General features: G+C 38.5%; 1 protein-coding gene across 3 annotated transcripts in view; it reads left to right on the forward strand.

The window, feature by feature from the left end:
• Positions 1-13,281, forward strand: part of kif2c (kinesin family member 2C) — a 70,985-nt gene that overhangs the window by 20,605 nt on the left and 37,099 nt on the right. For 2 of the 3 annotated variants that reach the window (XM_072274634.1, XM_072274636.1), the window contains exons 5-10: positions 1,037-1,060; positions 4,281-4,388; positions 5,446-5,543; positions 5,871-5,969; positions 6,346-6,400; positions 9,435-9,597. In XM_072274634.1, coding sequence (XP_072130735.1) covers positions 1,037-1,060; positions 4,281-4,388; positions 5,446-5,543; positions 5,871-5,969; positions 6,346-6,400; positions 9,435-9,597 — 547 coding nt within the window. The remainder of the gene's footprint in view (positions 1-1,036; positions 1,061-4,280; positions 4,389-5,445; positions 5,544-5,870; positions 5,970-6,345; positions 6,401-9,434; positions 9,598-13,281) is intronic. The other variant, XM_072274635.1, reaches the window with a different exon arrangement.

Consider the following 13,281-nt stretch of genomic DNA (forward strand, 5'->3'; position numbering starts at 1 on the left):
TGAATATGGAGAGTGCTGCTGGTCTTGGTATGAAAATACTAACTGCTGGTTTTTGCAGATAACAGCAAAATATTTTCACTCCAATACTGGCATATAACTCAGGAAAACAAACTTATTTGTACAATCACAAACAAGAGAAAAATCTGCAGTTGTTGGAAATCCAAAGCAACACACACAAAATGCTGGAGAACTCATCAGGCCAGGCAACATCAATGGACAATAGTAAACAGTCGACGTTTCGGCCCGACACCCTTCATCAGGACTCTTATTTGGTACAATTTTTTTATGGCTGATTGGCGAATCCCCTTTACTGGACTTAGCTGCTATTATTCAGCCATGACGTTTCCGCATTGATTAGTTCCCCAGTAATCAAATAGTCTGATATTTGTATTCTCGAGTTTTATGTACTGAAGGTGTTTTTGTTTGAGAATGACTGATAGATTAAGAATTGTACTCTTGCCAGAAGTTGGCAATCTCAGGCAGGAAAAGGCATGAGAAAAAATAAATTGACCTTTGAATAGACAGATTCTATATCAAATATAATATTGGTGTCCACGAAAATATCACTTGGTTTTTGTAGCTATCACTGCAACTGGCAGCTTTAAATTTAGTATGTTTTTGTCATTGGGAAATAAAGGTGTCAGATTTGAGTGGAATGATTAAATATTTCCATCTGAATTTCAAACTTTTCCTGAAAGGTCTCCATTTCCAAGAATGTTCAGACTTCATTTTGCTGGAAGTTTGTATCTTTGCTCTCCTGCCGGATGATAGCAGTAGCTTTTGGAGAATCAACAATGAGTTTATTGGATCTTTTGTACGCTTTGAATTGATTTCATTGTTGTGTTTGAAGCAATGTTAAATGTTTCAGGTTTCCCCAATGAAATGAGATCTCATACGTTTAAATATAAATTGAAGTGCGGTTGACTCATTTGTCTGTAACCAATTAAGATTGTGGAAGGGGTGAGAGAGTTGGTGAATTAATTTTGTGTGGAATCTAATAGACTTTGTTTATCTTTTCATGTGATGAATACTCTAGAACCTGTATTTGATGGTGATGAAGGTAACACTAATGTTACTATTTACTAAACTGCACTTAATTCACATCTTTATCTTAATAACTTTAAGGGAGTATAGTATATGCAATTCTTGAGGTATTGCTTCCTTTTAAAATTTTAAACTACACAAATTTCTGCGAGTTTGAAGACCTGACCATCTCACTTCCAGTTGACAGCAGATTTAATTATTTGTCTGAATTGTAAGTCTAGGGTACCGGTGTGTTTCTGAAAGCTAGTGCTTAATGAGCTTTAATTCATTTTCCTCCTCATTATTCAGTTTCTACCTCTGAGGTGAAGGCTTCCTTTTGTTTTGGCCAGTGGTGCTTTCAGTTGAGAGAGTGTGCTATAACAATCCACTAGAAAGCTGGCACTGGCATCACCAAATCTTATTAAAAGTTCAATATTTCTTTCTTTTACAATACTTTTATTAATTTCTACATAGAAGAATACAGAGTCCAAGAAAATACATATTATAAAACAAAAGAAAAAATATAATAATACCAGATACATTATAGTGAATCACATTAACAAACTCCTTACCCTATACAGGTTTCCCCCCGCCATCCAAAGGTAGAGCATTCCTATGAAACGGTTCGTAAACCGGAATGTCGTAAAGTGAAGAAGCAATTACCATTTATTTATATGGGAAAATTTTGTGAGAGTTCGCAGACCCAAAAATAACCTACCAAATCATGCCAAATAACACATAAAACCTAAAATAACAGTAACATATAGTAAAAGCAGGAATGATATGATAAATACACAGCCTATATAAAGTAGAAATACTTTTCCATAATCATTACTGCACTGTTCTCCGTAGCGAAAATCTCACACAAGCGCTTTCAGCGAAAATCTCACGCAAACACTCTCGGCAGAAAATCTCACACAAGCGCTGTTGGCAAAACACTCTCTCCAGTAACCTTTAAACTATGAAGCTGCCAAATCATACCAAATAACACGTAAAAATACACAGCCGATATAAAGTAGAAATAATGTATGTACAGTGTAGTATCACTTACTGGAATTGGGACAGCGCCGAGCACACTGATGATGGTGTGTTAGACTGAGTCGTCAGAGTTTGGGTGGTGCAGTGGTTCCCACCCTCCAGGCCGCCGACCGATACCGATCCGTGAAGCATGCAGGGGTAACCAGGAGGCACGCAGCACATCTTTAAGAAAAAAGCCGAAATAAACAAGCTAATTAATTAGGTGCCGCCTGGCACGTAAATGTCGGCCCAGATCAAAGGTAATTGCCGATTGCGTTGTCTCTGATCTGGGCCGACAATTAAGTGTCGGCGGCACCTAATTAATTAGCATATTTATTTCAGCTTTTTTAAAGATGTGCTGTGTGCCTCCCAGCTATCACTGCGTTCTCCACGAATTGGTATCTGTCCGCGGCCTGGTGGTTGGGGTGGTGGGACACTGGGGTGTCATCTCATCGTCGTCTGTTTTCATTAGGGCAGGCAGCTCATCTTCTCCTATGACTGCCTGCCTCGATGTCGAAGGTCGAGGTTCGTCGTCTGTTGTGGCTGATGTGGAAGGCTTGCTTGACTGCTGAGCCTCGCGCATTTTTAGATCGTACAGTTCTTTGTAAGGACTCAAACCATCTTGCAAATATCTCCTAAACCGACGTACCCCTTCAAAATTAAAGTCGTACTTTATCATTGCAGCGAAAATCTCACGCAGTTGCTTCACGTTCAGTTCGCTACTGCATTCGTTTTGATTGTTATCCTTTCCTCTTCCAATTGCATCAGCTCTTCATCTATCAGTTCTTGGTCATGGGATGCCAAAACCTCTTCAACATCATCTTCGTCAGCTTCCACAAGCCAAACTCACTTTACCCTTGCTTCGTTCACCACAATCAAAACGCTTAATTATGTCTAGTTTTACACTGTGTAACACCCTTACGAGCTCTTTCAGGCTTTTCCAATACTGTAGAACTCATCTTGCTAACGGCTGCTCACAGGCACATGTTTAAGCAATACCAGTGAGAATGCAGTTCCGAATCCGGGAGAGAGTGGCTGCCCAGGGTGCACGCTGCTTTCTTTTCGTAACAGTGAAAATACCTTCTGAAAGCGAAAGCAGGGAACTGAACGTAGGTCGTTCATAACAGTGAAGTTTCGTAAAGCGAACGTTCGAAAAGCGGGGGACACCTGTATTTGTATCGATTAGATTAATTTGTATGTTAGAATATGAACAATTTATATTTTTAAAAAATCTATACCCCACTACTAAAGTCAAAGCTGTTTGGTAAAGAAAAAAAAACCTTATCAGATAGTGAAATATGCTATTAACGAGCTTCTGTACTTTAACAGGAAATCAAAGATTATGAAAATAATTTAAAAACGGCCCCCCACAAATTTTGAAAATCTTGGTTAGATTCAGAAATTGAACAACGAATCTTTTCTAAATTTAAGAATGCCTTAACATCCTGTAATCACTGAGCATGGTTAGGCGGAACAGCATCCTTCCATTTAAGCAAAAGCGCCCTCCTAGCCATAAGAGAGAGTTCAATATTTTATTCCATGTATAAAATTTCATTCAAAATTGTTATATTGATTGAATTTCTGCTGTTGAAGTGAAATGATCAGATTGCATGAATATCAAACTCCACAATAATAATGGAGCAGTTTGTTCGTGCTATTGGTATATTAATGGTCATTGTCAAAGGTGATGGCTCTGTTACAATGGGATTGTTAGGTAACAAAAGTACAAATTTGGTCTCCAGGGTTCTGGTGCAGCATTAGGTATGAAAAGAAAATTGGGTCATTAATCAAATTGATTTTAGCTGTTTTTTCCTTTTTTTAAAAAAAAATCCATGTAAGATTGCTGTAGTTTAAAAATGACAATTGTACATAGAAATGTTTGGCTTGGGGTTTTATAGTGGGAGGGTGGGGAGGACCCTAACTTTATATGATTTTATTTTGGGTGCTTTTTCCTTATTCTTCTGAATTATATATTGGACGCGGTTGTTTTGCACTGTATAAATCTCCATTTTGTTGATGGTTTTTTCTGTTGCTGTATTGTAGAAACGCATAAAAAATTAATTTTTAAAAAATGACAATTGGGTTGGAATCTAGGCTCACAGATGCTTTGTTCAATATAACTTGGATTGATCACCAACTTTATGGAAAATCATTGGTATATTGTATTGTCCCTTGGGGTAAATGTGATTAGTTACTTGCTGTTTGTTTAAAACGTGGTATATTTTTCTACATCTTCCAAGTATCACGTCGGACTCGTTCACGAGCACAAGTTGCACTGGAAGCACAAATTATGCCTAACTTGAGATCAGCTGAAGTAGACCCTGTAAACTGCAAGAGCGTTGCTTCAGGTAAGAAAGACATCAACAAGTTTGTTTAGATTTTAAGTGCATACTCATACTGTTGTTGTTGAATGCCGTCGAGTCGCTGTGACCCTATGGATAGTGTAGTTGGCAAGATACGGAAGTAGATTGCCAGGCCTTCTGCACAAATACTGCTGCTGCTGTCCAGGTTGGCACCCAGCCGGATTCGAACTTGGGATCATCCGCCTCGAACTCCAGTGCTGATGCCATTACACCACCGACTTGGCCCAAATACTGTAGTCCTCAATTAATTGATTTACTTTGAGTTGTTCTCAAAATGAGATTATCCGACTTGTTTATAGCCTTTCAGATTGATACCAGAGTCCCAGATTTGTCACAGCCTGAATAATATATAATGACTAGAACTCCTAATATTTTCATGACAACAAAGAAACGTTGCTTGGTTAAGTTTGTCAAGTTGTCCCAAAAATGATGAGTTTGTGGAGCTGGGTTACTTGGTGGTACACTTCAGTTTTATGACTTCCGTCCAGAATTTATTAGCAATCACCAACATCATCCCATGTAACATCAGCAACCACTTTAAAGTAAAAATCCAACTGCCAATTGTTTTGTTTTTTTTTATCCTTTTTCAATCAATCGAGCTAGGTCTGATGCTTTACCAGAAAGGGTCTGACCAGCTGGGTGAATCATATTGGGGTTAGTCCATGTTCTTCATAAGCCACTAGCAGTGTAAGCAAAATCTGCCCATAATGTGTATGTAACATACTATTCATTATAAATTACTATTCATTGCACATTTAGACTGAGACATAAGGTAAAGATTTTTACTTAATCATGTATATGAAGGATGTAAGTAACTAAGTCAATTCAATTCAGTTCAATGTAACTTCCACCACCTGATCGAAGTTCCATTTGACTGCTCAATGTGCTACATTTACATGTTCCGTGGATCACTAAGTAAATACCACTTTTTTAAAATTATCAGTGTGTAATTTGCGATTTTGATTTGCCCTTGTGTTAACTTTTTAACTGGTTCATGTTACGTGTTAATGGTAAAATCCTAGATTAATAAAATACTTTGCAGGAAGAAAACCTACTTGTATAAGAGAAACTGAAAAGATTAAGAGACAGCGAGAAAATAGACTAACTCAGCTTCAAGAAATAAGAGAAAAGCGTTTACAGGTAGGACCCCATTCAGATATGCAAACATGGTGCAAATTGAATAAATACTACTTTACTGGAATATAAAACCAACTTCAAAGTTTGATACTTTAACCAGAAAAATGCCATTCCTTTCCAGGATTTTGACCTGACATTGGTTCAGTTTTCCCTTTTTTCTTAAAAGAAAACATTTTCTTGCACTTTCATTTCATCACCTGAGATTCCTATTTTTTGTGTGAATTGCGCAAACTACATTTTAAACTGGGTTCTTCCATCTGTGTTGGTTACAAGCAGGATTTTGTTTAAACCTTTTTAACAATTAAGTATCTAATGTTTTAATTATTATAGGAATATGACACCAGCAATCCGAACTGGGAGTTCATGAAAATGATTGCAGAATTTAGAGCAACACTAGACTGTTATCCTCACCTTTCTTCTTCAGATCCTGTGAGTAATGATCTTGTATCATATTCATTGATTTAGATTTAATGGCTATTGATGAAGGAATGGTGCTTACCACTAACCGCTAAGAAACCTGATCTCAAAGATCTGGTGTAGATTTACCACCTTGCAATAAATTACAGTATGCAGCTGTGGAATAGCTGAAATGCATCTTGATCTGTGCGTCAAAATTTCCCAAAAAGGAAAGACCAAACATACCTTGGGTGTTACTTCCGAGCTGACCATAGCTTAGTGATCCTGACAGTTAACTTATTGGGATCTGTGATTTGGGCCCATTTCAAAAAAAATAAATAAGTAATGAAAACCGCAAGATACAAGATTTGGAGTGCTATTTTCATGTTTGCCTTTTCAATTCTTTCAGGTTGAGTTACACAAAATATGTGTCTGTGTTCGGAAGCGACCCCTCAGCAATAAAGGTTTGTTCAGCACTGAATAGGAAATTTTCAGACCTTTTAAGAGACAGTGGTGCTCTATAGGCTTTGAATTGCTTGTAGTCTTTTTTTGTCAGCACTTTTTTTTCTTGCATGGGACAGAAGGAATTTACAACTTTTATAGATCTGAGAATTTGTAGACTTCTACAGAAGTCAGAAATATGACTCTGTGGTATGTTGTATCCACTTTCTCTCAGAAATTGCACAATGCTAATCTTGCACTTCATTGAGATTTGAATTCCAGTAAGTTGTGAGAAAAACGCAAATGGATTTAGCCTAATTAAGTGCATGTGCATAGATAGAGTATAATGTGGACAAATGTGATGATTATTTATTTTGGTAGCAAGAATAGAAAATAAAGAATGATTATCAGCATTTGAAATTCAGAAATTTGGATGATCTTTAAGCTGAATCTGAAAAGTATTGTGCAAATACAGCAGCTAGGGAAATAAATACCATTTGGCTTTTGTAAGAAGGCAGTTGAAGTACAAAAGTAAAGAAGTCCTGCTTCAAGTGAAATTTTGAATACAGTTCTGGTCCCCTTGCCTTGTGACAATGCTAAAGAACTATCACTGAGTAGAGCAACAAACCAAAAGTGCAGGAGATCTGCAGATGCTGGAAATCCAGAGCAACACACACAAAATGCTGGTGGAACTCAGCAGGTCAGGCAACATTTATAAAAATGAATAAACAGTCAGCGTATAGGGCTGAGACCCTTTATCAGGACTAGGTAAAGTAGAGTCTGAGTCTGGATAGAGCAGGTCTATTCCCATCCATTAGAATCAAAGTGATATTGAGGCATGGAAGGTTCTGAAAGGACAAGAGGTAATGAGCAACAGGACAAATGCAGGAACATCATTTCTATAACTGGTGAGAAGACATTTATATGATCTGAGCATAAGATATCAGACACTAAGGTTGAGAGTTTTCTTCATTTGGGTTTTGAATCTTTAGCATTTTCTACCCCACGGAGCTATGTTTGATCGGTGGTTAAATCTGATTAGATCAGAGAATAAGGACCAATGTATTCCCTTTCCCCCAAAAAAATTCAGAGTGGAAGATCAATGATATAATAATAAATCTTGTCAATGGGCAGAACCAACTTGAAGAGTCATCTGGTCCACCCACTGCTGCTTCTGTGTCTTAGTTTTGTCTTGTACTCTTAATCACCTGTGGATCTAGTTTCTGATAGCTATTGATTAGTGATTCGTTTTAGAATTTTTTTTTAAGAATTTTCCTTGGGGTGGACAGATTGGGCTCTTATTGGGGTGGGGGGGGAACAAAAGGCCATTCTCAGCACATATCATTTTTTAGGGAAAGAAGAGATGCACCTCATTGAATATTTTCTGAATTTACTTTTATTCCTCTTGCCTCAGACAGATGACGCCATTTTTTTTTTTAAATGCTTGTATTCAGCTTAATCATCACACCTGCTGTAGATTAGAAAGTTGGAGTTAAAACTTAGTTTGGGTATCCATTTAATAATATAAAGCCTATTACTTTCTGGCCAGTGAGGCGGGTATGGTAGGCGATTGTGATTGTCTTAATTGTCAACTTTGTCTAATTTAACACTTCTCTAGTTTAATGATCTAGGTGAAGGGTCTCGGCCCAAAATATCAACTCTTTATTCCTTTCCATAGATGCTGCCTGGCCTGTTAAGTTCTTCCAGCATTTTGTATGTGTTACTCTAATTTAATGCTAGTTCATTTTATTTCCTTTACTATTAATCGCTTCTTTACCAACCCTAAACAAAAAAGTTACCGACTGTTGTTTTTGGTGTTTACTTATGTCACAGATGCCTCATTGCATTATTTCATCCCCTCTGCCGTCAGACTTCTGAATGGACAGTGAACCCACGAACACTACCTCACTATTTATTTTGCTCCCTTTTTTGCACTAAAAATTTTATATAAACTGTACTTAACATGGTTTATTTTATTATCTATTGCAATGTACCCTACCACAAAAACAACAAATTTCACAATATATACCAGTGATATTAAACGATGTTAATTCTGAAAAAATCTACCATAGATCTTAGTATCATACTCAAGGTAATTTAGAGAGGGAATACTCTGCTGAATGATCAAAAAGAATATTTGGATCATTATATCCACTTCCAGACATCACCTAAATTCAATTGTTAACATGTTTTGGCAAAAATATGTCTCAAACTTGAGTATATGAGAATGTTAAAAGGCATGGACAGAATGGATGTGGCAAAGTTGTTTCCCATGATGGGGGAGTCTAGTACGAGAGGGCATGACTTCAGGATTGAAGGGCGCCCTTTCAGAACAGAAATGCAAAGAAATTTTTTTAGTCAGAGGGTGGTGAATCTATGGAATTTGTTGCCACGGGCAGCAGTGGAGGCCAAGTCATTGGGCATATTTAAGGCAGAGATTGATAAGTATCTGAGTAGCCAGGGCATCAAAGGTTATGGTGAGAAGGCGGGGCAGTGGGACTGAATAGGATAAAATGGATCAGCTCATGATAAAATGGCGGAGCAGACTCGATGGGGCAAATGGCCTATTTCTGCTCCTTTGTCTTATGGTCTTATAATGGAGAAGATGTTGGCACATGCTATGTTCTGATTCTGGTCAGGGGTAAATTGGATAGCTTCAATGAAAGTGTATATACCTTCTACATTTTTTTACATTATTGTTCTTTGGAGTTATTTCTATAAGTGATATTTAAGCAGATGTACCACTTTGTCAAAATAGTCATGATATTAAGCTAATGTGTTAACCTAGGGTACAGTTATCTCAAACTACATGGAATTTTATAGGCCATATCGTTTTTCTTCCATTCAGTTGTGTTCAAAAAGTAACAATATTGTTTTTGTTTAAAAAAAGCAGAAGTATTTGATCAAGACATTGTGTGTTAAGAGATTTCAAGTTAATCATATTAGGTTATGCTTACACTTGTACAAGAGAAAATAACTTGATCTTGCAGAGTTTAACTAACCTTTATTTAATCATCTTTTTAAGGTTTAGCTTGAATTTTTTTTTTACTTTCACAGAAAAATTGAAAAAAGAGATTGATGTTATCACAGTTTCAAGTAAAAATGTTGTCCTTGTGCATGAGACAAAGATGAAAGTTGATCTCACCAAGTACTTGGATAACCAGCCCTTCAGATTTGACTATGCCTTTGATGAATCAGTTACAAACGAAGAAGTATACAGGTAGTCTAAATTTTGTTTTGAAGTTGTTCATTTTGAACAATACTATTATCACCCTTTCAGTGAATGGGTGATCATTAAAGATATTTTCACTGATGGGATGTGTGTAAAATGAATAAGATACTGAATATACGGTGGTAGAAGTGAGTCTTGAACCATGAAGGTCTTCATCTTAGGACCTCATGTCTGCCCCCTTTCAATTATAATTTCTTTAAATTTTGTATCAGATTTAGTCATATAATATTTTAAATGCGATTTGAACCTAGGTTTTGTAGCTATATTGCCAAACTTTCCCTTCCACTATGGTAACTTTGCATAATCCTTCAAATTAAAATGTGATTGATACGAAGGTATTTAAAGTTTTTAAAAGATTTGCTGTTTTGACATTATGGCATATGGTGCTAAAACTTTAATTTTGCATAAACTGAGCAATTATTCCAGACACTTATTTCAAATGCATTGAGACTTCCTAAGGCCTGGTCTATTTTATCAAATTATTTACCTTGTTCTTTTGCTACTCTGACCATTATTAAAAGTAATCTGACAAACCAAAATGTGCAATTTAATCAGAAAGAACCACTACATCATTGTTTCTGATTGAATGCAATCGCAGTATTTTTAAATGATGTACTGTTAGCATTGTAGCAGAGAAACAAAAATTTGTTTGGGACCAAAATAAATGGGGAATATTGAGTTCGTGCATTTCAGTAGGAAGAAAAGGGTAAGGCTAAAGTGTAGTCTGTGGATTATGAGTTAAGAGGCACAATGGAATCTATGTGTACAAATTATTGACTCGAACAACAGATTTACAAAGTCAAAGAATGCAGTAGGGCTAAATTCTTGAACTAAAACAAACTAGTTGTGTTCATTAGGCTGTATTTAAAATCTCTCTCTCTCTGGCTATCCATCCCATAGGATGATGATGGTTCCTTTCAGTCAGTTAGTGGGGTTTACCCCACTCCTCAGAAAGGAACAGTGTGTGCGTGAATGGATTTTAGATGAGTAGGGGGTTGCACAGGTCCAGACCCACCCTCTCGACATCCCCTCCTGGATCCATTGGTTTGGTGGGGTCCCAGACGGCTGGGGGAAGTTCTGTTGCAGTGAATGGCCAGACCAAGCTTCGATACAAGGGATGCCCTTTTCATGCTTCACGGCAAGTGTTTGCCAGATGGCCATTGACCCTACGAGAGGGTTCATCCGCCCTTTGACAGGTCTTGTTTTTCATCCTGCAGGGTGTCTAGCCACCCTCCTCACCGGGCAAGCCTGGTGGGGGAGCTAGTTTAGTCTCCAACCACCCGACCATGTGACAGGTAGCACTGGGTTACATGGTACCAGTAGCACTCAGACAAGTGACCTGACCCTCGTATGTATAGTACAGCTGAAATTTAACAAATTTTGAATGTTGTGATGTGGATGTTGATATTCCCTAGAATGGTAAAGATCAGAATACATACATTTAAGAGTGATATGTATAGAAAAGAATCCAGTAGGAAGTTGTTGATATCAGCTTGCAATGAAATATATTGAGGCTATTTGGGTCTTAAGTTGTCACATAGATTGGTTGAGTTTAATGGCCGTTCTGTAATGCAATATTTGGGTACTACTGTCTATCTGGTTCTTGGTTTACCTGTCAGGTTTGAGAAAGTTTATTTTAGCAGTAGTTGTTTTAGGAAAGCCTGGGTTATACAGAGAATGATGTAGCCATAGTGGTCTACTTGCATATGAAGCTGTATGTAAGTACTGAACTGCCTGTGTCTGAATCCCGATATGTCAGGTCTGTCGGGTTTGGGGGTGGGTAGACAGGCTTTGGTATTGGCCCATTTAACTGGTGACCCCAATTAACTGATGTTTCATTGAAATGGTTAAAAGGGAATAAAAACAATAAACTGACAAATTATATATTGAAATGAATTACAGAACAAATTGAAACTCTACCAATAATACTGCAGTACTATAGCACTGTATTAGTTCCTAATACTCATCAGAGGAATTCATATAAAACATAGAATAGTACAGCACAGTACAGGCCCTTCGGCCCACAATGTTGTGCCAACCCTCAAACCCTGCCTCCCATATAACCCCCCCCAACTTTAAATTCCTCCATATACCTGTCTAGTAGTCTCTTAAGTTTCACTAGTGTATCTGCCTCCACCACTGACTCAGGCAGTGTATTCCACACATCAACCACTCTGAGTTTTAAAAAAAAACTTTCTCTAATATCCCCCTTGAACTTCCCACCCCTTACCTTAAAGCCATGTCCTCTTGTATTGAGCAGTGGTGCCCTGGGGAAGGGGCGCTGGCTATCCACTCTATCTATTCTGCTTATTATCTTGTACACCTCTATCATGTCTCCTCTCATCCTCCTTCTCTCCAAAGAGTAAAGCCCTAGCTCCCTTAATCTCTGATCATAATGCATACTCTCTAAACCAGGCAGCATCCTGGTAAATCTCCTCTGTACCCTTTCCAATGCTTCCACATCCTTCCTATAGTGAGGTGACCAGAACTGGACAGAGTACTCCAAGTGTGGCCTAACCAGAGTTTTATAGAGCTGCATCATGACGTCACGACTCTTAAACTCTATCCCTCGACTTACGAAAGCTAACACCCCATAAGCTTCCTTAACTACCCTAACTAACTGTAAGGCAACTTTCGAGGATCTGCGGACATGTACCCCCAGATCCCTCTGCTCCTTCACACGACCATGTATCCTGCCATTTACTTTGTACTCTGCCTTGGAGTTTGTCCTTCCAAAGTGTACCACCTCACACTTCTCCAGGTTGAACTCCATCTGCCACTTCTCAGCCCACTTCTACATCCTATCAATGTCTCTCTGCAATCTTCGACAATCCTCTACACTATCCACAACACCACCAACCTTTGTGTTGTCTGTAAACTTGCCAACCCACCCTTCGACCCCCACATCCAGGTCGTTAATAAAAATCACGAAAAGTAGAGGTCCCAGAACAGATCCTTGTGGGACACCATTAGTCACAACCCTCCAATCCGAATGTACTCCCTCCACCACGTCCCTCTACCTTCTGCAGGCAAGCCAATTCTGAATCCACCCGGCCAAACTTCCCTGGATCCCATGCCTTCTGACTTTCTGAATAAGCTGTGGAACCTTGTCAAATGCCTTACTGAAATCCATATAGATTACATCCACTGCACTACCCTCATCTATATGCCTGGTCACCTCCTCAAAGTACTCTATCAGGCTTGTTAGACACGATCTGCCCTTCACAAAGCCATGCTAACTGTCCCTGATGAGACCGTGATTCTCTAAATGCCCATAGATCCTATCTCTAGATCCTTCCAACAGCTTTCCCACCACAGTCATAAGGCTCACTGGTCTATAATTACCCGGACTATCCCTACTACCTTTTTTGAACAGGGGGACAACATTGGCCTCCCTCCAATCCTCCAGTACCATTCCCGTGGACAACGAGGACATAAAGATCCTAGCCAGAGACTCAGCAATCTCTTCTCTTGCCTCGTGGAGCAGCCTGGGGAATATTCCATCAGGCCGCGGGGACTTATCCGTCCTAATGTATTTTAATAACTCTAACACCTCCTCTCCCTTAATATCGACATGCTCCAGAACATCAACCTCACTCATATTGTCCTCACCATCATCGTTCTCTCTCAATGGTGAATACCAAAGAGAAGTATTCATTGAGGACCTCGCTC

This window comes from Mobula birostris, chromosome 12 (genome assembly GCF_030028105.1).
Source record: "Mobula birostris isolate sMobBir1 chromosome 12, sMobBir1.hap1, whole genome shotgun sequence".
NCBI lineage: Eukaryota > Metazoa > Chordata > Chondrichthyes > Myliobatiformes > Myliobatidae > Mobula > Mobula birostris.